The sequence below is a fragment of the Myodes glareolus genome, chromosome X, assembly GCF_982192425.1.
Source record: "Myodes glareolus chromosome X, mMyoGla1.1, whole genome shotgun sequence".
In the NCBI taxonomy this organism is placed as follows: domain Eukaryota; kingdom Metazoa; phylum Chordata; class Mammalia; order Rodentia; family Cricetidae; genus Myodes; species Myodes glareolus.
The window spans coordinates 22,759,347-22,783,991 of NC_142053.1; the positions used below are offsets into that span (position 1 = coordinate 22,759,347).

Here is a 24,645-nt window from a genome sequence, read left to right on the forward strand (position 1 = left end):
TCCTAAAGTTTGTCACTTGTCAGTAGAGTTACCATCTTGGTGGTAAGATTATTCACATAACCTTTTCATGAATATTGCAGATTCAAATGAAATAATCAGTTATAAATGGTTGATTCTCAGAACAATGGCTATGTCATTGTACTTGGTTTTTGTTGTTATGCTAGCTCTAGAAGTATTTCATTCAGTGTGTTCAACTGCTCAGTCACTTATCATACGAGCCAGATTCTTGACATCAGCAAATGTTTACAGAGCCATATATTTTAAGTTGTGGAAAAGAACAAAATGATAAATTGAAAAGTAGATATGTGTACATTACTGATGTATTTACATGATGTAACCAACTCCTCATTTATATCTGAAAATCACAAAGTTCACGGAACTATGCTTTTGGTGGAGGAAGGCTTTTGTGAGATACTGTGAGTGTTTTATTTGAGCTACCATTTGCCTCTGCTCTTACAGGAATGGAATACTTCAGAAGAACAATCTGTACTGTTCTTTTTAAAATGAGGTTGAACTTTTGTCCCCTTTAGAGTTTTTCTCCACTTTGTGAAAATGTTGAACCTTCAGCACTCAAACACTTGTGATCAGAGTAAGCCTACACAGAATGAAAACAATGTGTTTTTAAAGTTCTTCCCTTAGGGTGGTAAGAATGGTCACAAAGTGCCACTCTTTCCCCACTGATTCTCTCTCTCAGCAGAGTTTTGCTGGGCTGTTCCTTTTGCTGGGCCTTGTGGCTTGTGCTTAAGCTCCCATGACCCAGATCCTGAAAATTTAACATTGTTTCTCCCTTACAAACTGGCAAAGAGCTGAAACGGTGTTGAAAGAGGACTAATCATTCCACTTTTGGATAGATGGAAGACTTTCTTTTTTATTTCAGTCACTGACTAGTTGCTGCATGTTTTTGTGTCCCCTCCCTTTTAAACGTGTGTGTGTGTGGGGGGGGTGTTGGATGTGCATGTACATGTGGAGGCTAGAAGTTGATGTCCTGTGTCTTTCTCTACCATTCTCTCCCTTAATTTTGAGCCAGAATCTTTATTTTTATGAACACGGGGTACATGCTTTGAAAGACTGGCTGGTCAGCAAACTCTGGAGATCCAACTGATCCACTTCCCTGGCAATGAGGTTATAGAAAAATGGGTTTCCTTGTGCTGTTTTCATAAATGTGCATCTTTATACTTTTTCTTGTTTGCTTCCTCCCTCTGTCCTCTCCTATTCTCCATGTCATGGCTCGTCCTTTTGCTGCCATCTGCTTTCATGCCACTCTTACTCCTTTATACTCCTGTTTTCCCCTACCCTCTCCTTTTAGATCTCTTCCTCACCTATCATGGTGTTGGGCAGAGGCTGCTTGTTCATTTCCCAGCCACCCAGACAAAAAAAAAATAATCACACAGAAACTATATAAATTGTAATATTGTTTGGCTTAAGCGTAGCATATTTCTAGCTAGCTCTTATGTCTTAAATTAACCAATTCCTATTATTATATATTTTACCATGGGGATCGTGGATTACTGGTAAGGTTCCCGGGTATCTTTCTCCTTTGGTGGCTACATGGCATCTCCTTGACTCCGCCTTCTTTCCTCCTCTACTTGCTTGGAATTCCCACCTTACTGTATTCTGCCCTGCTGTAGGCCAAAGCAACTTTATTCATTAACCAATAAAAGTAACACATATACAGAAAGACTTCCCACACCATCATGATCCACGTCTCAAAGAAATAAATGTAACGATAATTATAATGAAATAATAATTATTTCAAAAATTGTTCAATAACCTTTACCATCTGATACTGAAATTAAAATTTCTTTGAGATTGCATTTCACCTCAGTCACAATAGTTTTTGTCAAGAAAACAAGTTCTGGTGATGATGACAAAAACCAAGAAACTATGTACACTACTGGTGACAATGTGAACTAGGCAGGAATTATTGAATTCGGTAAAAAGATTCCTCAACAAACTAAAGATAAGGCTATCATATTACCCAACTGTACCACTTATGCGCATATACAGAAAGACTCCTAAGTCAGCTAATTACAGGAATATTTGCATATCCATATTTAGTATGCAATATGAAAACTCATTTTTAATTACACTTATTTATGTGTATGTACTTATGTACATATGTGTTATTGTGTGCATGTGAGGTCATAAGACAGTTTGCATGAGTCAGTTCTCTTCTACATTGTGGGTCCCAGAGATCAAACTAAGATCATCAGACTTGGCAACGAGCACCTTTTGTCCCCTGAACCACCTGAGGAAGACTATATTTAGCATTCAGTTACGTTCTCTATTTATTTTCTGTTCACTCAAAATACTTATGTACTTAAAAAGTATCTTATGATACATATATTTGTATATTAAATAGTTTCTGGCCATATCTAATATCGGTTCATGTTAAGTCCTTGCTAGAGGGAAGGTAGAGATTCAACTAGCAGAACTATTAGAAGACATCTATTAAACTAGTCTCAGTTTAGCTCCACCAAAATATTACAAGGCAGTAAGATATCTTGGTCTTCAGAATGTAATCTGTGGCTAGGATAAAGCACCTAGGTTAAAGTCCAAACTCTGTTCCTTTTTTATCTCTGTCAGCTTAGGTACTTTTTATCGTTTTGTGTTTCACTTTTCTCCATTATAAACAGTCAATGAGGTAATGCCTTTATTTTTTTTAAAGATTCATTTATTTATTATGTATGCAGTGTTCTGTCTGTATGTATGCCTGCAGGCCAGAAGAGGGCACCAGATCTCATTACAGATGGCTGTGAGCCACCATGTAGTTGCTGGGAATTGAACTCAGGACCTCTGAAAGAACACCCAGTGCTCTTAACCTCTGAGCCATCTCTCCAAGACCTGGTGGTCTGTGTCACCTGCTTAGAAATTGCATTTTTTTATTGGTTGGGAGTATGATAGGAGTGTGGGGAGAATAATATTTTTTATGTGAATGTATTTCTCTCTTTTTGAGTTTTGTAACATGATCTCACACTTACAACCTTAGCAACAACCTGTAAACATTTTGATACTATGCTCTTAAAATTCATTAGCTAATGGAATTAATTTTTAGCATAATAACAACTGATTTTTATCTTGATGCCCCTAATTTTAAAATGCAATATTAAGTCTGTAATTGTATGTACCCCTTATACAACATTTGTGTGGATTGATAGGTAGCTGGATTTTGAGACATAATTAGAAATTTATTAGCAACACACCAAGTCTTGCAAAATAAACCCGTTTAAGTCTGAAAAATAATCGGCATTTTTCTCATTTTATGTTCTAGTTCCATATTTGGAAGATATTTATCTAAATTAAATCCTTGTTTGAAACCTATTTTACATAGAGGCAAGAAATTTAATTTTGCTAAATGGAAACCCCAAAGTTTAAGCATAGCATATAACTAAGCCCCATAGGAATGGAGAGAATTGCCAAATACCTTCCTACTTCCTGAGTTTTAGTACAGTTAAAACTCACTTGAGACCCTTAAGTCATGGAAAACCTGGAGCAACTGGCTTGGTTCCAGGAGAGAGAAGTCCCAACATAGGAAAGCTAGTTGGACAGAGGTGACTTGAAGCTCTTATTTGAAAAGTTGCCTGAGGAAGCCTTAAAACAAAAGAAGGACAGCAAGCATGGCAAAATTCCTGATGGAGCTAGAAGCTTCTGAGAGGCCTTGGGAAGATGATATTGGGATGTTATTTTGTAGCAGTTATAGCACAACTTGTCCATCTTTTTATCTTTGAGGAGATCTGAGTCTAGACAGAAGAACAAACAACATCAACAAAAAAGAAAAAAAATATCACAATGGAAAAGCTCTTTTTCAATTTAAGAGACAAATGAAAATGAAAACAAAACCAAAAACAGCAACCAAAAAACAACCTTGCCCTATGCAGTGTCATGAGTTCTAATTTGAGCTTTAGTTTCTTTATCTGTAACATTAGAAAGATGAATTTGATGGGATTTTCTATAGAGAGATGGCACCGGTCATTTGATGTAATGTGGTAGATTTTAATAATTAAAAATGTTCTAAAATACTGAATGAACAAGAGTGAGCAGATTTCTTTACTGTAGGCCATATGGGACCCTTGTATATTTTCACTCTCTGAGAGAGGAATACATGATGCCATTTCTTCCAACTATTTCATCAGGACTCATTGCACCTTGTGCCTAGTCTGTAGTAAACATTCTGGCAAGTGCTGGACTAAAAGATTTCCAGGGGTCTTTTCAGTTTTGTGAGTCAATGTTTCTGTTATATGTCCATTAATGTATAAAGTTCTCCAGCATCGTATAATTTCATTCATTTAGAATTTACTAATTCTGATTTTTTATAATTCCACTCTAAGAATAAAAATAAATTCAAGACTGTGGCTATCAATTAATTACTAAATTGATTGCCACTTCTGTGTTATATATTTATATTCAGTAATGTGAACTAATGTGAACCTCTTACAGCCATTTTCTGGAACATATTATTTTGTTCATTAGAATTAACCATGGCCTTGACTTTTCCTTTGTTTTAATAGGAGTAATCAAGCATTGACTGAAAAAGCTATTTCAATTTTGTGTTTTAAGTATGCAATTGCATAATTTATGTGATTATATATAGTTACATGACACTAATCACTCATTTTCCTGGACATTAATCTGATTGAATTTGAGTATTCAACAGACAAAAGAAAGAAAAAGCCAGCCTCTCTGTTCAACTTCTTCCGAGCCCACAAATAAAAAAGAAAGCCTTAAAAATATAAAAAGCCTCGTTTTCATGCAGTATTGTGTGTGCTCGACAAATCTGTTGTATATACTTGAAGTCGGGTTGGGAGTATAGCTCAAAAGTAGCACGCTCTGCAGGAGGCCCAGATTCCACTCCCAGCTCTACAAAATAGTCACTTACCATGCGCCTTCTCATTTTAACCTGAAGAGGGAGCTCCAACAGGCATTACAGTCACTTATGTACAAATAAGTAAGTGCACAGTTTTGCCTCCGTGGCTTGGAAGGTGGAGTTGCTGACAGAGTAAGGGATTGGTGTGAAGCTTGTGATGGGAGGAGCTATGTAGTGAACAAATTGCCTGCTCCCACAGGCAACTTCCTTCAGTTTCTTGCAGCTGTACAGGTAAGCTGGAGCTTAGCATTCCTTCTGGGTGACTGGTGTACTGATCCTGGGCCGATGGGTCCCGTAAGAGGGAGCAACTCCGGGCCTTTTGGTAAAGTGAGTAAAAGGGATTTGGGAGGGTTTGACTTTATTTAATTCGTTCACAGCATTGAGACAGTGTGGAGAAAGTTACCAGATAAAATATTGAATGGAGCATACTTACACTTAGATCGCTTATCTAAAAGTCAAACTAAATTAGGAGTCTTGTATTTTTATTTGATAAATTTAACATCTCTAGGTAGGATTCCAAGCAAAAGCCTTAGCGGGATAGAAAGGGTACAAGCAGCTGCTGTTCTTTTTGTCCTGGCTTCCTAATTGCTGAACGGGGTAGATGCTGAACGGGGTGTCTGGACAAAGAAATAAAGGAGCTGGAGTGCAGTAGATTCGGCTGCTGAGCAGAGACAGACACCCTTTATATTGTTTCATAACAAAATCTATGTAGTAAGTAGCTGTTTGATTGCATGGATTTGTTTTTTGCGGGTAATACACTAAGTTTTCTTTATTTAATGGCATTTTATGTTAGCTGAAACCAGATGCTGAAAGCCAGCTTCTTTGAATGCTTATCACCAGAAGTGCCTTCTGAAGCTGATGATAACTTGGCACCAATGTGTTTATCTTAAGAGTTTAGTTTGATTCTGGCTATTTTTTAAATGGAAATGATTCATTCACAAGGAGTTTGTTAATCCAGTTAAAATTTTATTAAGATGATTGAAGGTATTTGGTTAAAGCAGGGGTAAAAACTATATGTAGCGTGGGAGGAGGTGGCGCAGAAGTAGATTTGGGATATTGGTGAGGTCAGCTTGCTTTGCCTGTGGACGACAAGTAGGTTTTTTTTTTTACTGTTATTTACTCTTTGAAATTTTTCAAAGAAAAATTCAAGCCTGTGATTATTCAAAAGTAAATATTTAGTGTGAACTAAGGTGAAGTTGAGTGAAATGTATGTCTTTAAAGTTAGTATTTACAGTAGAAAGCCACAAGAAGGTTCTACGTGCTGTGATTCTCCTACAGCCACGTATTCCACCTTTGTCTAAGTAGCTTAGGGGAATCTGACCTACAGCACGTTCTGGGAAATTCTGGGTAGGGGTGGGGCAGGCAGAGAAGCACTTTGCTGTAAACTGACCCTAGAAATACAGAGCGCCCCTTGGACAGGACCAGGTGCTGATTAGATACAGATCAATGGCTGGATTTTTGTTGTTGTTGTTTGTGTTCATCCAATGTGGTGGGGCTATATTTTGGGGGATCTTGAGACTCCTGGGATTAAAACTAGGAGTCATGTCTGTGTGCCTCATGGATTCATGTCACTTCTGGTTCACTTATACCAAATTACTAGGGTGTTTCAGCCATGATGGTTATATATTCCTCGGGGTTCATAATCATGGCAGAAAACTTATAGACTAGCTATTTTCTAAACCTAAATGAAATATTAGTTTATTTAGAAATTCAACTAGGAGTCTCTTGTGTTGATTATTCTCTTTCTTGGAGAAAGAAGAATATCATAAAAGGCAATAGAAAAGAGAGCAAGGAGAAGTTTTAAGTGGGGTGCTCTATAAAATTGTTAGGCCAAAGTTTAGCAAACTTGTGTGGCCACTATTCACCAGACACAGATACATCCCTGGAGGAATTCAAAGATGAGGAAGACAGAGTTCTTCCCAGAGACAGACTAAAAGTCTAGTCAAGGAGATAGGCATGCAAACAATTTATTGATGTATTTAGTGATAAGTGCTTGGGCAATGCTGAGTATACAGTTGGAGGCACAAAAGCGGGAGAGATAAGGGAGCCTTGGGGGTGGGGCGAAGGCTTCAGGGACAGTCCTCCAGACACAGAGTCATTTAAACAGACTCCATATTGGGTAGTGAGAATGTGGAAGTTTGACTTTTGTGCTTACTAAGCTGCTTGTGAATTAGGACAAATCCCTTCACCCATTCGGCCTTCATTTTCTTTCTCTGCCAGATAGGGGTACACAAGATGTTCCTTCAAGTCTGGTTCAACCCTAAAATGTTTCAGTTCTCAGAATCAAATTATCTTTGTGAGCTCTCCTAGAACAACAGACAATTGTTGAGCTTAATCCTCTCTTCATTCTTTGGAGGTCACAGCTACCAAGCAAGAAAATTCTACTCTCTTCCCAGAGTCTTGCCTATTCAGACTTGATAGCTGGCTGCATGGAAGCCATGATTGCCCTGACAAATGTACCTTTGAGTTGTTTCAGGAAAGAGGATTCTAATAGTATGAAGAAAGGGATGTTGACTGTAATTCAGAGAAGCACTTAGCTGGCCCATTCCTTGGTGGTTTGTGTTCAGCCTCATTCTTTTTGCCTTCAACATATTTTTTAAAATGGTTTGTTAAAGCTTCTCTTTCCAGTTTTCTTACCAGCACTTCAACTGTATACTAAAGGTGGTGTGCAGCATGTCAAGGATATTCTCAGTACTGACTGGTGATAGACTGTTGGGAAGAGAACATTGCACAGATTATCCCTATTATCTGAAAACCAGAACTCCAAGAGAAAAAAGTGGGGATTTGCTAATTGCTGATAGTTGGCTAACACTCAGCTTGATGTTGACTCTCCTTTTGTCCTTTCAGATATTTCCTAGATTTCAGTAGGTCTGTGGTGGTTGCAGAAAGCTGACATCCTAGTGCCTGGGAAGTGCAAATTCTGTATTCACTCCTACATCTTCTGAGAAGCTGTATCTGTGAGCATACAGATGTTATAATGAGACATCCTAGATCAGGACTTTTTCCTTCTTTTACTTCATAATCATTAAAACACAATAACTATTTTTCTTCTTGAACAAATCATATATGTGGTGTGTTTAACATTTAATTTTTAGCTGCTGTGTTAGGCAGACCAATAAGATTATGTCTTTGTAAAGGTAATTCAGGCATAATCGTATTTGAGAGGTTATTTTCATCCCCACCCCCACAAATCCAAATGTATATGAAGAAGGAAGTTATTCTGTAAACAGCTTTCTTGTTAAAGATGGAGTAACTGACAGAGGGTAGTTTTCAGCTTCCTAGGGCCCCTTTCTTATTTTGATAGAAGGCAGGACATTCTCATGAACATAGAAAGTACTTTTCATAGGTTTTTTTTTTCTACCAACTGCATAGTATTCTTTTAGCTGACAGACTCTCTCACAACTCCCAGACTTAGGTAGGATTTGAATCATTACAATGCTACTTTTCTTTCTCGGTTAGAGGCTTTCTATTCACTTGTGAAAAGCCTGGTGGTACGGAAAAGGCAATAGATTGAATTTGGGAGGTTTTATAATGCTCTGCAAGTTCCTCCTTTGTCTGCTATCAACTTTTTGATGTGGATGTGGTTCACAGATGTCATCAGCCATTCCGTCTCCCTGCTGCTTTTTGGTTGCATTTTCTAAGGCAGTAGGTGGGGAAAGAAGTAGCTGGAAGATTCATCAGTGTGGGAGCACTTATTTCAGCAGAGAAATACTTCTTGAATCATTGTGCTAGTTGCTTAACTTAATGACATAATGACAGCCAGGGGAGAATAACATGTTTTTAAGGTCAAAAGAAAGTGGGGAAAGAGGGAAGTTGAGGCAAGCATAAACGAGCTCATTTTCTAACTCCTTTATTTAAAATAAGTCATTGTGTATGGCTAAGGGGTGGGGAAGATTGATTTAAATGTCTTCGCAACCCTGATGCTGTTTTTAGGATAAAATCTGTTAGGCCAAAGAATGTTTTCTCCTAATGTTTATGACTTCAGGACATGGTCTAATACTTACCTAATACATGGCAACTCTGACCCTCTGGGTCTAAATAAGAATACAGAGGGCTTGGGACACCATTGACTTGCCTGTGGAATTTGAGGGTTATTTTTCAAAGCCACGATTGGTACTGGGTTATTATGGATCCATTGTGAAAGCTTGTCGCGTGACCCACTCATACTTAGTAGTCCCAAGGACATCATGGGAACCTGTGTAATGTGTACTCATTGTTTTCCAAAGGACTGCAATAGTCTTTTGAGACAGTCCCCATCCACATCCTATCCTGTAGATACATGATTTACCAAAGCCATTTTATTTCTAAGAATGAAAAACAAGGGTTACCAAATTCATAATCTACATTTATATATCCCATCATGTCAATTACAATATTTAAACCTGTAATTTATTTTTGGGATTCTTGAAGAAAGAGTGAACCTTATCAAGAGGTTTAGTATTACCAAATGATCTGCATACGAATATATTACCCTGAATCCTGAAGTGGGTTTTAAAAGCTATATGAGGGGCTTGGTTTTCCCTTCTACCAGTGCATTCCACAGATAACATAGATATTAAATTATATGGTCTCCTCATCTATTGTTTTGTTAGAAAAATGTAGATTTTGTATTTTATAAGATTTTTTTAAACATAAGTAGCAGTCTCTGGTAAGCTAGTATTGCTATGCAGTTGCATTGTTACAGAATTAAATTATGGATTCTGTCATTCAAAAAAGAATGCTTTATAAATCAAGTAAAATCTCATAACTAAGAAGAATAAGTTTTTGTTTTTGGTTTTTTAATTTCATGCTACGTCATATCCCATGCTTTGGTTTTATAGCCCAACTTGATGTAATTTTTACACCATAATTTTCTTTTTTTCTTTTTCTATTTCTGTGTACTGTTTTTTTTGTTTTGTAAAAATATCATTAGTTTCTGGGGGAAAAGCTTAAGGAAAGTTACTATTTGAAATGGACATTAATATAAAATCATAAAGGCATGTTCAATTTTTTTTCTTTCTGGGTTGGCAGAAAATGTGCCAGATACACTGAACTTCCTTTCTTTGTTCTTTCTTTCTTTTATTACAGTAAATGTAAATGATGTTAAACTCTGTAACTTTTAGCAAATGCTAAAATCCCAACTAGTCCCCTTTCTTTCCCTTTAAAAGCCATTCTATTGTTTGAAATTCTGAATATAAAAGATGTATTTGTTTTTTCTCTTTTGCAGAGGGGTAACAAATCATATTCCATAGTTATATAATACTAATTGTCTTACCTATCTAGGCTTTGCAACCCAAGACAATCCTGCTCAGCAGCTGCCTGATTTCTTTTCCTCACTGCTGCTATGTAACTGCCCCAAACCATAGGAACTGATGCAATGTCCCCGAATGGGAATATGCAGCAAGATGAGAGATAGGCAGAGGGCGGGTGTAAGTTATTTCCACCTGGTTAGAGGGCAAGAGCCCCAAATGCAGCTGCAGCTGCTGATGGGAAGGACTGAAATTCAGAAGAGAGGTCAGAGAGAGATTGAGATTTAAGATCTGGACAATTACAGGGCTGCCTGCAACTTGACACAATTTCATTTCTTTGGGAAAATGAGATGGAAGAAGAGAACAGGATTTAGCCTGAGCCTTGGGGAAATGTTTGCTGTTGGGGTCTGGAGGGAGTAGCAGGAAGGCTGAAGTAGAAGTAGAAACTGCCACGCCATGAAGGAAGTCACCAAGTGCTATGCATCTGCTAGGCTTTGGATTTTTGAGCCAGATAGCCTTAGTTATGATGCTGGAGGGTGACGGGTCTAGGGACTGTAATCCCTGTGACTGTCATAGCCTTTAAGAGAGGTACAGTAGATGTGAAACGATGTTCATGGTTTTGGGGGGGAAGATTCCTCAGATTGTGATTTTTAGTGTAGGTGAAAATTTCCTTACAGTCCGTATATGTATTGAAGTTGTAGAGCTTTTCCTAAGCCACTTGTATGAACTTAGGCAAATCATCTTGATAACATTCCTAACTCTTAGTATGTGTAATTTCTTCATTTTCCAATATTTAACAATAAAATGTAAAGATATATTTAAAGTCAGGATATTATTAGATTTTATAAGTTAATTTAATTTGGTTAAAAATAAGTTTACCAGTAGAAAAAACAAAAGGACAAATAAGGCAATAAGTTTACTTCCAATTTTTTACATTAGGTTTTAGGTTATACTCTCTCATAAATATGTGCAGTTACCATTCAAATATATATATATATATTGGAATTAATGGATGCTTCAAGAAAAGAGCAGCTACAGTGCATTCAAGTTTGTATTATATGTAGCTCGGTAAACATTTTGAAATACACCATGTTTCTCAGTAGAATTATAGAAATGTCTTCATAGAAAGATACTGAAATATGAGTAAGCAAATACATATACCTTTTAGGTATCCCAAATAAGTCAAATGCATAGGATGTATTGAACTAAAACTCTTGGTGAAGTAATTCATTTTTCTTCTGGGAATTCAAGTAGTCTAGCAACTTGCATTCTTCAGTCCAAAATGAAAAGGTTGCTTTTTTTTCTCCCTTCATGCTCCTCCTCAGATAGCTTCATGCACTGTAAAGAATCAACATCTGTGGGAAAATGTTTTCCTTACAGTTGTGCTTATCTTAAAAGACATATGGCGGATTTAGTAATCCAAACAGGATAGTTGTTAGTTGCTTCATGTAAAGGTCATAGTTAAATACAGTGATAGGTCGTATTAAGACATTGTAATAAACAACTTGTCCAGTGACACTCTTTGCTACCACATAAGCGGCAGCTGAGTCAGCATTTAAGTGACATCAAAGGCATGTGGGGATTTTTCGTTTGCTTTTTTGAAACCGGCCCCACTCTGTAGCCTAAGTTAGCCTCAAATTCATGGCTGTCCTGCTGCCCCTGTCTTCACAATGCTGGGATTGCAGATATAAACCACTACGAATGGTTCAATGAAATTCAAATACTAGCCTCTCTTGAAAGTGCTTAGTCTATGAATAAAAAATTGAATCCAAGATATACTTTAGTTTCAAGTATCTAAATGACCTAAGGACATTGCTACTAGAACCTGAAGAGCAATGTGACTGCCAGGCTTACAGATTTATTCTCAGATTATCAAAACTTCATTGGATTCAAGGATATTTTTATATCATAAGGCTTTGAGGAAATAAAAAGCTTTGGAGTCCAGAATGTCTGAGGTAATAAAGTCCAGAATTTATGTACTTGTGCATAATACTTAAATATCCTCCCTGAATTTTCTTAATTAGTTTTACATATGGATCCAGATCCCAAGTCTTAAACAAAGGATTTTACATCTCTTACTGAAAGATTTTTATTTAACTTTTTAATTTCTACTTGCATTTTGTGACACACCTTTCCTAATACTTTATGTTCTAAATATGATATGATGCATATCAAAGTAAAGCAAAACAGAGCAACTAGGAGAGTTATGGAATCAGACCAACTAAATTTTCATTCCAGTTCATTTTTAGCAGCTTTGTATGTGTCCATAGGCAAATCACTTCATTTCTCCTAGTCTCAGTTTCTTTTGCTGGGAGATGAAGCTTTAAGAGTATCAGTTTTACAGGGCAGGAAGGAAAAGTAAATGAGTGACTGTGGCTTCTAAGAGCTCAAAAAGCTTCTATTATTTCTTTAGTCATATCAGAATTTTAGAAATACTAAACAAAATTTTGTCTAAATTTTTGCTATAAGGGTCGGTGCACTCGAGACAACTGCAAGTACCTACATCCCCCACCCCATTTAAAGTCGCAGCTGGAAATTAATGGGAGAAACAATCTGATTCAACAGAAGACTGCCGCAGCCATGTTCGCCCAGCAGATGCAGCTTATGCTCCAGAACGCTCAGATGTCATCTCTTGTAAGTTACGGCAGAGTCTTTGCAAACTGCCAGTGTATGTGGGGTATTCTGGTGCTGGGTGACTGTTTTCATAAAGCTGGGTGCTGCTGCTCACCAGCTCCATGTCTATTGGCAAAGCACGGATGCTTACATTGGAATACCTCTGCAGGGCCTTTGAAAAGTTAAGTACTACAAGATTTATGGCAATGCTTGTGTGCTAATTGCCAGTTCAGAGCTGTTCATATGAAGGAAGCAATCGGGTGTGTTGTATTAAAAACTTGGTTGCATTTATAGAGGGTTTGAGTTTCTAAAAGTAGATTTAAAGAAAAGGGAAATTGTAAAATGAGGAAGATATTACACTGAAACCTTTGACTTGTAGGACACTAATTCAAACAAATTTCTCTTATTTGGTAATTTTGTTATTTGTGGCTTTGTTGTTAATTGTGAGGTGAAGTTTCACTATGATTCAAACACAGCATCCTCCTGCTTCAGTTTCTCAAACACTGGGATTTATAAAAATGTGCCACAATGCCTAGTTTTGTGATTACTTTTAAATAAATTCTATTTTAAAATAATTTTAGATTTAGAAAAAATTCAAAAGCATAACAGGGAACTCCCATTTTATTTCTTACCCAGACTTATATCTTTCTTATTTTTTGTGAGGTGCTAGAGATTGAAGTCAGTGGTTTGAACATGGTAGGAAGCAGCTCTACTACTGAGCTGTACATTGGACCTTACACTTTGATTTTCAACAGTGAAAGTAATTAAATCTAAGGCCTTGTGCATGCTATACAAGCACAATACTACTGGACTGTGTTCTCCTCATATATGGTTAATATCTTATATTGCCATTATAGATGTATCAGAACCAAGAAGCTGGTATCCAAATAGTATTACATAAACTCAAAGTTTTATTCAGATTTCACTAGGTTTTCCATTAATGTGCTCTTTCTATTTCAGTGTCCAATCTAGTAGGTAACATGGTGCATTTATTTGAATTGTTGCCCTTCTGTCCTGTTGTCTGTTACTATTTCTCCACTGTTTCCTATTTTCTATGATCTTGACATTCAAAAATGTAATTAAACTCCATCTTATTAAACTTATGGAGTTTAATAATCCATATTATGCTTTTGAGAATTAATCTTGCCCTGACACCTTAAAAAATAAATTTGTGTTTTAGTCTGGCACCTCTCTGTGGAAATTGAAAACTGTCCCCTGTCTGTTATAAGTTCTTTACGTCTCCAGATTAACTCAGTGGTTTCTCATTCAAATTCTACCTATCTTACTTCCTTTTAACCAGTTTGAAAGGATTGTGCTTCCTTTGTTACCCATCCATCAGTGACTGTCCCTGAAAGTTGAAAGTTGTCTGTAGTATTTAGATGCAGTAAAAATATGGGAGTGGGACAGCCTGGTCTCAGTAAAGCTTGTCTCATTACAAAATAGATTTAGATTTCAAGGAGCAGAATGTTGATGTGGTCTTCTAGCTGGCACATCTGTTTATATAAGTCCAACCACAGGAGCTGTTGAGTACTTGATGCTTTTCCTTATGATACTCTTGTTTCGAGAATATCTAGACAGATTAAGGTAATCTTAATCACCATCAGTTTGCCAGATATGTTTGCCTTTTAACTCAGTGTGGATAATTACATTGATCAATTAATCCTCATGTAACCAGTGAGCTCTTTGGAGAGCAGTTTACCTTCAGTCATACTTTACATGGTCAAAGTACTTGTTGAACTCTTGTGGGCTTTGATGTACTGAAGGATCACAATTCCTCCTTACTGACCATGTGGGAAAATACAGGGAACCACAGAAAAGTAGACATGTTTGTGAACCCCGAAAATGTGAGCACATGGGAATAAACAAAAGAAATATTTTCTACTATTTTTCCACTTTATCATTGTAAAATTCACAAAGTATGTATACTAAAGGTATAAATGTGATGACTTACACATATAATACATATATGCCTTTTTTATAAAATGAGACCACATGGATTAACCTAAAGGATAATATGCCATGTGGGACAGATCAGATTGAGAATGACAAATTATGCATAGTTTCACTTATATGTAGAGTCTTAAAAGTGTTGAACTCATAAGAACAGAGAATAGATTATTGATAGAGGCTTTGGATGAGGGTGGGAATATTGGTCAAAACTTGACTATGACAAAGAATTATTTAATTAACTATTAGTAGTCTCAGACTCTTATGGGAATGAGCAAGGAATGTAGCAAAATTTTTCTAACACTAGCCCAATATATTCTATAGTGCAATAGCAGATAGTTTTCAAAGGTTAAGGGCTTTAGAGCTGTTGGAGGAAGCTGCTTGTTGGTTCCCGGCCGCTAGCTAGCTTAGACCCAAAATAATCACACAGAAACTGTATTAATTAAATCACTGCTTGGCCCATTAGCTCTAGCTTCTTATTGGCTAATTCTTACATACTAATTTAAACCATCTTCATTAATCTGTGTATCGCCACATGACAGTGACTTACCAGCAAAGTTTCAGCATGTCTGACTCTGGCGGTGGTTCCATGGCATCTCTCTGACCCTGCCTCCTTTCTCCCATGCTATAGGCCAAGCCAGTTCTTTATTCATTAACCAATAAAAGCAACACATAGACAGAAGGACCTCCCACACCATAGAGCCCCAATCAAATGCCCTATTTCATGGGATCAGAGAGCCAGGCATAGGGTAAAGTAAGGGCAAGAAAGAAAGACAGCCAGGCAGCAGTGGCACATACCTTTAACCCCAGCACTTGGAAAACAGAGGCAGGCAGATCTCTGTGAGTTTCAGGCCAAGCTGGTCTCCAGAGTGAGTTTCAAGACAGCCAGGGCCATTGCACAGAGAAACCCTGTCTCCAAAAACCAAAGGAAAAAAAAGAAAAGAAAGAAAGAAAGAAAGACTATATTCTTTCTATTCAGCTTGTGAGACCCTCTCTGTTCCAACTCTTGTGTTATAATGTTTAAAGTGACTTCTACTGGGTAAATAAGGAGCAGTCTTTTAAAGGAAATAAGGTGGACAATCACTGAATTTTGAAAGTTCTGTTTTGCCTTCTAATCTGATTCTTCATGAGTGTGTTAATAGGCAATATTTCCTTTTTTCTTTAGTGGGAGTAATTTCAGATCTCAGGCCTGAGAAGATAACTGATATAACTCACCAGAGTACAATTTATTTTATGGCATGTTACATTATATAAGTATTACATAGAAGACCCCCAGGGAACAATTAGAATTTTCCTATCTCATAATATTTAATGGTAGCTGTTGTGATATAATAAGTTAATATAGATTAATTTCTGCAACTATTATGTGCATAAAAATCTAATACTGAGACGGTTGATATGCTGCTCATATGATCTAGGAAGTTGCTTTTGTAGATCTCTTGTAATTGAGCTAATGTGTGTAATTGTAAGTGAAATTTACCAGTCTCATTTGGAAAAAAAAGTCTTTAAAATGAATCCTGATTTCAATAATACAGAGATAATGTATAATTTTGTTTAATTTCTGTGGTACCCATTTTTCCTATGAACTGCTCTGTTATCTTTTTTAATTGTCCCCTTAGTAATAATTTGATACTTGTCCTCAGAACAAATTTTACTTAAAATTTTCCAGACCTCTGTTTGTGTGATAGCAAATTAATAACCATTTGCATCACTGGCTTGAACCGCAGGTCTTTCCACAAAGCATACTTTGATTTGTTTCTAGGATACCAGGAGAGCACATCTGCCTTTTGAAAATTGAATATAGCTTGCTTATTATAAGCTCCTAGATAAAGGGAATGTCACCCTACAAAGAATGAGAGCAAAAGAAGAGATTCTGTTCAGTGTAACTGCACAATGAATAAAAACCACACTTTATCAATTTAAGTGGAATGATTGATATAGCAGGCAAGTTTGTCTGCACTGACATTTGCTATTGTAAAGATCTATCTTTGAAAGCGTTTTCTTCACTTTATTAAGTTTACCAGGTAGAGCAAACAATGTGGCTCCCTAGCATTTTCCAGTGCATTTAAAAAGCTATTGTTTTTGATTCTCATACTCCAGTTGCATTGTCAGGAGACAAAAGAACACTGTAGAAGAATAATAAGAAAGTAGACACGCTAGAAAACTCTCAAATAAAGCAAAAATTTTAAAGATCTGAAGAATTTTAGTGATAAGAAAGGATTTTTACTACTAAAGATGATGATGCATATATATCTATAAAGTCAATATGATACTGTAAGACCATACATAGATGGGGGGTGAGGGTAGGTGGAGGAAATGGAAGGAGAGGAGGGAGTGGGAACTGGGATTGGTGTGCAAAATGAAAAAAGATAGTTTGTTTTCTTTTTTCAAAAAATAGAATAAATTATTTTTTTTTTTAAAAAAAGTTTGTCACCGGGATGGCTTCCAGGAGACCATCTGTGGAAAAATTAAGTTCCAAGCTTGCTTTTAAGGAATGCTCAATATTAATTTAAGTTATTCATGTACTTTTTAAAATATCCATTGGATATTATTTACAGTAGTAATACACTAAACCTCCTAGAAACACAGTTTGTAGTAAGTTATATATTTTACCATATGACTTCATTCATATACGGAGTCATCAAAAGCTGTTCTCATAGAATTAGAGAATAGAATAGTTGTTACTAGGAAAGGTAGTGAAGAGAACAGATTAAGGAAGAGAGAAGAGAGTCAATGGTTGTAATTTTACAATTAGATGGAAAGTGTGATGTTTGTATGTTTTATATACATGCAGTGCACAGTATGACACAATTGAATAATTCATGACACAAAGTATATCTTTAAAATGGTTTTCATTCTACTGAAATACTAAATTTAGTATAGATGTACATATAAAGGGGGAGAGTGTATATATGTGTGTGTTCACTTAGTGCATTGTATCTGATAAATATGTCTTATTATGTGTAATTTAAAAATAGGCAGTTACATAGCTTGATCTGTTACATCACAAAACCATTTTATGAAACTCTTCATTTCTTAGCCTCTGGTACTATCGAGCTTATTAGAATTGGTACTATAAACTAGTAACCAATAAAAATATGCACATACATGTAAAACATACATGTGTGCATGTGGGTATAAGATACCTTGTGCTTTTCAAACTGATTGATCTAACATGTCACATATTTCTCGAAAATGGGAGTATCTGTTTGCCTAAATTCTTCCTTAATTGAAAAACTTGTAGAGTCATTCAGTCTACCACTACTTTTTAAACTACTTTTGTTTCTTTTGCTCTCTGATTTTTGAATTGGGATTTTTGAATTTGGTAAATCAAAATCAACCAGTGGCCTAGGAATCTTTTTTTTTTCATTCACCTTAGTAAATATTTATTGGTCCATATACTCTGTACCAGGCATTAGACAGGTAATGAGTAGATCAAAATCTGAATGTTTATCTGTATCATTGAAGTGAAATATTGAATGAGTATTTCTGGTTCTTCCCAAATGCTCCATATGTTTATCCCCTTGGGTTATTCTTTTTCTACTATGGCATTATCTTTCCAATAACCATTCAAGGTTATGTCTTTGCTTCTATTGATTTATTGATGGATTGCCTTTTCCCAAAACTTAGTAATAGGAACTCTTAGTACTCTTTCATATATTGGTCTTGCATTGAAATTTTTTATTTTATTTATTTTTTTAGAAAGTAATTTTATTAAATTATAAAAGTTTCCATTTCCGCCCCTCCTCCCAACACCCTCCCACTCCCCCACTCCCTCTCTTCCTCCCTCTCCATCCCTAAGAGCAGTCAGGGTTTCCTGCCCTGTGGGAAGTTCAAGTTCCTCCCCCCTCCCTCCATGTCTGTGGGTACTTTGCTCATCTTAGCTCTTCCCATTCCTCAGGGGGAAAAAACCTTTGTGTCTTGTTTCATACTCTGTTAAAACCAATTAATAATTTTATTTTTAAAAATATTTCTTTCGGGTATCATTCACATACAAAAAAAAACCTTGTATACATTCAGTATACACAGTTTGGTGTCCTTGGGGTGAGCATATACCCCTGAAATCACCACAATTGATGCTACAAACTGTGTCTTTGAGATAGTTTTCACTTTCCTACTGGAATACTAAATTTAATTGAATGTCATTATCATATGGCAGTAACCAACAAGTGATTTTTTGATCCATTCTTGCTCATTCATCAGAATAGTCAAAATTGCCTTGTTTATAAGGTCTTAAGCTGTCTGCCTACAGAAATAATCATTTGCTCTTTTCCTATGTTGATCTGAGTTTGGATACTTTATTGTAATTCCTAACCCTCTGTTGTAGCTTCTCATTCCACCAAAGAATGGTAAATCTGAACTGTGGTGTATGCCCACCTTTGGGCACCTCTTTATCCCTTCTACTCAAAATAGTCTACCAATCATTTGCCTACGTGACTGCTTCAATGTTCCCTTTTACCCAAAGACATCTATAATTATTAAGATCAGAAGTGTCAGGTGGAGTTAAGGACAATTATTTACTTCTGACACTTGAACTTTTTTCCTTAGTTCTCTCAAGGGCTAGTATGGCTTAGTATTAGCAGTTATGATTCGTATATAAACACTACTATCAGCTTTCACTTGTTTATAAAGTTAACTCATAATTATTAAGGTACAATTTAGCTAGTCTGGAAATTATATGGGCCTTCTGCAGCCTTCCTTTTGACTGCTTCCGTCCCCAGAGAACATCACTCAGTAGGTGACCAAGTAAAAACACAGTTTCCTCACTGTTCCCTTTGTGAAGAGTTAGTAGAATCTGATAGAAACTACAACCATGCGCTCATTGTTCTCTAGAACTTTCTGACAGAAATAAGCCTGATGGTGACGATTAAAAGGGTTTACTCCGTTTACACATAGATGTCTTCAAGTGAACAGTAAAGGGGGGGTTATGAGTGCTAGTAAAATTGAAGGGCCCTATTTTTCTGGTATTAACATTGAGTCAACAAATTGCTGACAAATGTTTACCCTTAAGTAAAAGAAAATACTTAGTCTTTTACCTCTAAATAGAAGTTCCGAGAAGGAAGGCCTCAGCTATTCTGTGGTGTTCAGGCTGTGATATCATTTAAATCACTTAAAATCTTTTGTATTCATCAATAATTTTAGCTGATGTTGGATATTACTGACAGCAAGTAGGTCTCTTTTGTTAGAAAGATAAAACAATGGATTTGGTATACATTTAATTTTCATTTCTTTATACTAACTTGATGAATAATTCATTTTAATTAATAAGTTAGTGTCCCAAAAATATTTACAAACTAGACTCATGTACTTGAGGCATTTTTGCTATTTTCTTAATTTCTAAATGGAAGCATACTTACCCACATATTTATGAGGCACACTACAATAATTTTACATATGCCTAGAATGTGAAATGTTAATCAGTGTACTTAGCATTTTCATCTCCTCACTTATCTGTTCCATGTATTGGGAACCTTAGGACTATCATAAATTTGTGGTAGACTTAAGTTACTCAGATCATTATATGAGATAGACACCCGTGCTTCCAGGTTTATTGCTGCACTGTTCACAATAGCTAAGATATGAAATTCACCAAGACCATCAACAGGTAACTGGTTAAGGAGAGAATTTTTTTATTAAATTGCTTTACTATTCAAAGGGGCTTCAGAGTACTTTAAGAAGAATATTTGCTGGATAATTCAAATTTTACCTTGGTAGAGTTCCAACTATTGTCTCCCCATAGTTAATCACTGAGTAATATGTATAGACGTGTGTGTGTGTGTGTGTGTGTGTGTGTGTGTGTGTGTGTGTAAGAATTCTTGTGTTTGAGGTGAATTAAATTTCCATAATTTTTTGTAATACAGGTCTACAAAGCAGCACGTTGAAATCAATGAATAGACATTAAAATAAACATACAGTAATTTCCCTGTTGCTAAATATTATTCTTTTAATATTTTTAAACATTAAAATATATAAAATGCAGGTTTCTGTTTATACAAAAATAGGGGCAGGTCAGATTTGCTTGAGGGATCTTGATTTGTGGATCCTTATTCACCTGGGCTTGTCCAACCTTTTGTCATCTACAAAGTTCATGTTTGAGAGCTGTGCAATCCAATTAAAAATCACAAAACAATCTCATAATGTCTAATGTAACTTTTTGATTTTGTGCTGGGGCTCTCTGCAACTTCATATGGTCTGTAGGCCATGAGTTGGACAAGCCTAATAGGAGCCAGAAATCTGCAACAGTGGTGCAGTGGATGGCTCTGGGCTCTTGAACTTCCTAAGATCCAGTCAACAAATTTTGTGAATATATATGAGGTTTTTCTGTATACACTTCCTGCAGCTCTTAGCTGACTCTCAGAAAGTCCCAGAAGTAAAGGCTTAGGAGCCATTTGTCAGAAGTCATTTCCCTAAATGTTAGGAGGCATTTTTTGAGTTCATGGTAGTTTCTAGGCTTCGTTGCTAGTCCCCAAGAAGTCTTAGAAAATTGTATGATAGGAAAAAACTGCTAGACTCTGAGGACAAATAATTGTCCAGTGATCTTGTCTCTTAAAGTCTGCTACCTGCACCATTCTTAACACTTTGCCTGACTCAGAAGTATGAAAAACAGAAAAAGACAAGATCTCCTGAGTAAATTGGGAGCATGGGGTCTTTAGGGGAGGGCTCAAGGGGAGGGGAAAGGCAGGGAAGGGAGCAGAGAAAAATGTAGAGCTCAATAAAAATCAATAAAAAAAGAAAAAAATTACATCTCTGGCTGTGACAGAAAACATCTCACATTTTCAAATATTTAATAAATGATTTTAGTTCAACTTTAAGTATCAGAAGCAATTGAAATGCCTAGATTACTACACGTTATACAGAGAAATCATACTCCATTCAATAAGAACCTTTTTCTTAGGGCTGGGGGATGTGGTTGAGTGGTAATGTGTGCTTAGAATGTATAAGGCCGTGGGCTCTATCCCCAGCATACATACTCACAAACCACCCTATCCTTTTTCTTTAAAAATAAACAATAACTCACAGATGGGTTCATGTTAGTTTAATTGCCATGAAGGGCTATGATATACATAGATACAGGATTAAGTTGCTTAGCTTATTGCAACTGAATGCACAAGATGTTGCATTCAAGTTATAGGCTGCTTGACTTAACCTGTGGCTGTTAGTCAAAAGTAAGCCATTGAATGTTCAGGTTCATAAAATGGAGTAGTTAGCCTGGGGCAAGGGTAGTAGTGAGAAAATAGAAATGCTTATTTGAAAAGAAATAAGCAGCTCAGAAGTGCCTGCCTCTGCTCCAGGGCTGCAATTGGAAGATCTTCCTTCTCAATAAAGTGTTATAGAATGAAATTTATACTCAAAGAGGAAATGGTCATAAAAGCTACAACACTGATTTTAAAATCTAATGACAACCCAGTATAGTTTGTGGTTAAATCTTTAAAAATAACTAAATATGTCCAGAAATCGTTTTTATCTTTCCATATAGACTTATTATTTACAGATTTTTATACTGTTAAAAGAAATAACATATCCTGAGTAGATTAAAATAATCTTAAAGAGAAAGAAGGAAAACATAAAATTTTTCTTGAACAAAAAAAAAAATTAGAGTGGTTAGAGCCATAAAAAGAAAGCCTTGCTTAGGTAAACATTAGGATTGGCTTTTAATAGAATATGAATTAAATTACTTATTTGTTAGTTTTTCTTCTTTTTTTAGTCTGAAAGTTTATCCACCCCATAGCCTTTGTTTCTGTTCAATATATCATAGTTGCAATTTTTCAGTTTTAAAAAAGTGAAATTAAAAAGTATCTAGAATTTAGAGAGTGACTTCAATGAGAAAGTTCTATAAAAATCTGAGAGAAAAAATAAGACTGCTGTGTGTTTCAAATGTAGGGTTTTTTCTTTCAAAGATTTTTGCTGATTTTGACAAGAGTGTCAGGTCTAAATCCCGAAGATGGTGAGAACTTTGACAGGTTCCTGAGAATGTTCCCAGGGTTATCTGCCCTCAAACCTCAGAGTTCTTCCCTATCATCTTTCTTGGCATCTAGTGTGGTCCCTTCATCTTAAAATGCTTACCCCCTTATCCTAATGAATCCAGTTTCTTTGAGCTGGATTCTTTCTGTTCTTCCTAACAGAACAGTCAGCTTATTTGATACATTTACATAAGGTGTAATGCTAAAGTGGGAGCACTTCCATCTTAGCCAACTTGGCCTTCAGGGTTTCTTCAGGTGTCTGTGCCAGTGAAAATTCGAAGTAAGCATGGAAGGTGAGGTAGAGGTTATGTATATGAGCCCACCAGACTCCTTAGACTCCTATTCTCCCTGTATTTAGAAGAAGCCCTTCGACTGCAACTTAGCAGGTGTGGGTGCATCTTGATTTGTCCAATGAAAGAAAGAAAATAAATGCAAGAAAAAACGCATGCACTTAGTAAAATACAGTGAGATACCACCAGTTATTACTTTATTAAATTGCTACTAGAAATATATAAGTAATATTTATTATTCATTCATTAAACTTAAAATTTATCTTTAAAGTGTACCTTCAATCATATCTACACATCATTAAGTATTCCGTACTTTAGGGAGGACAAGAGAACTATCAATGAAATGATAACCACATTGAAAAGAAAAGATGCACAAACTGGAAAAGAGCACAGTAAGATGATAAAATGTGCCATTCCTGACACTAAAGGCAACACACATACCAATCTCTTTGAATGCAGGAACTGTAAAGAGAGACAGTACGGTACTAACCCTTTGCATTTCTAAGGCTTTTTTAAAGCTAGTTATACCCTAAATTAGGGAACTCCTGTTACCTGATCTCTTCTTCCCTAGTAGGGATCCTCATAGCATTTCTAGGGCCACCTTTTGAACTATGAGTATCATCTGCCCCCTAGATAAAGACAAGGCTGGGCAAGTCAGATTAGTTTATGAAACAGGACCTGTAGTAAAATAGTAAAAATAAAGTCAAAGTAAAATGACAATACTACCCTCATTTTAGGTAGATGGTAAATTGGTAAAGCATTCACTTTTTATAAATTAATGGTTTTTTTTTCAAGTCTTCTATAAATATCAGTTGGCCAAGAAAAGAAAGAAGGGCACTGTTAGGTGATTAGACATGGGACAGGCAGCATTACAGCTGGGAAGAGAAAGGGGAGCGTGAAAGGAAAAGGACTACCAGGAGCACACAGAGTCCACATTTAAAGGCATGACTATGTGAGGAAGCAAGAGAAATCTTGTCTATATGTACTGTCATTCATTGGTAAAATTATGGCTTTTTCAAAAATCGGCTTACCAGTAAAGTTCATGCCTATAGATAGTTGTCATTTTAAAAGCTACTCCTATATGGGAATTAGTAAAAGACAAAAAAAATCAAGAAACAGTGGTAATTGTATAATAGTGGTGTATTCATATGTATGTATGTCAATTAATGAAAAAAGGCCATAAATTTTAAAGAGAGCAAGGAAAGGGTATATGGGAGGATTTGAAAGGGGGAAAGGGAAAGGTGAAGTGATATAATGATATAATATAAATATACAAAAATTAATATATAATTTATAATTTTAAATATAAAAATAAAAAGACATAATTATATAATAAATATAATTAAATGATTTGATTATATAATCTCAAAAAGAAAAGAAAAGCTAGTAGTATCTTAGGAAATGCTGTAATTCTTCGAGAATGCCCGCTGTAATAAATAGTAAGAAGGATATGTTTACCTCTTTTTCTCTCTTTTGAACACAGGCATCTTTTCCTATGAATCCATCACTTGCAGCTAATCCTGCCATGGCTTTCAATCCTTACATGCATCATCCTGGGATGGGCCTGGTTCCTGCTGAACTTTTACCAAACACTCCAGTTCTCTATTCTGGAAATCCACCTCTTGCATTGCCAGGAGTTCCTGCCCCAAAGCCAGCTCGTACAGATAGACTGGAGGTATTTGTGGATACATATGTAAATGCTTGTAGAATTGATATTAACATTATGCATAATGTACATTTTC

General features: G+C 36.1%; 1 protein-coding gene across 13 annotated transcripts in view; it reads left to right on the plus strand.

Moving 5' to 3' along the window:
* Window positions 1–24,645, plus strand: part of Mbnl3 (muscleblind like splicing regulator 3) — a 107,373-nt gene that overhangs the window by 65,659 nt on the left and 17,069 nt on the right. For 11 of the 13 annotated variants that reach the window (XM_048450349.3, XM_048450348.3, XM_085684423.2 and 8 more), the window contains 2 exons: window positions 12,562–12,726; window positions 24,387–24,578. In XM_048450349.3, coding sequence (XP_048306306.1) covers window positions 12,673–12,726; window positions 24,387–24,578 — 246 coding nt within the window. In that variant the 5' untranslated portion in view covers window positions 12,562–12,672. Of the gene's footprint in view, window positions 1–4,979; window positions 5,192–12,561; window positions 12,727–24,386; window positions 24,579–24,645 lie in introns of those variants that run through there. The other 2 variants (XM_085684426.2, XM_085684424.2) reach the window with 2 other exon arrangements.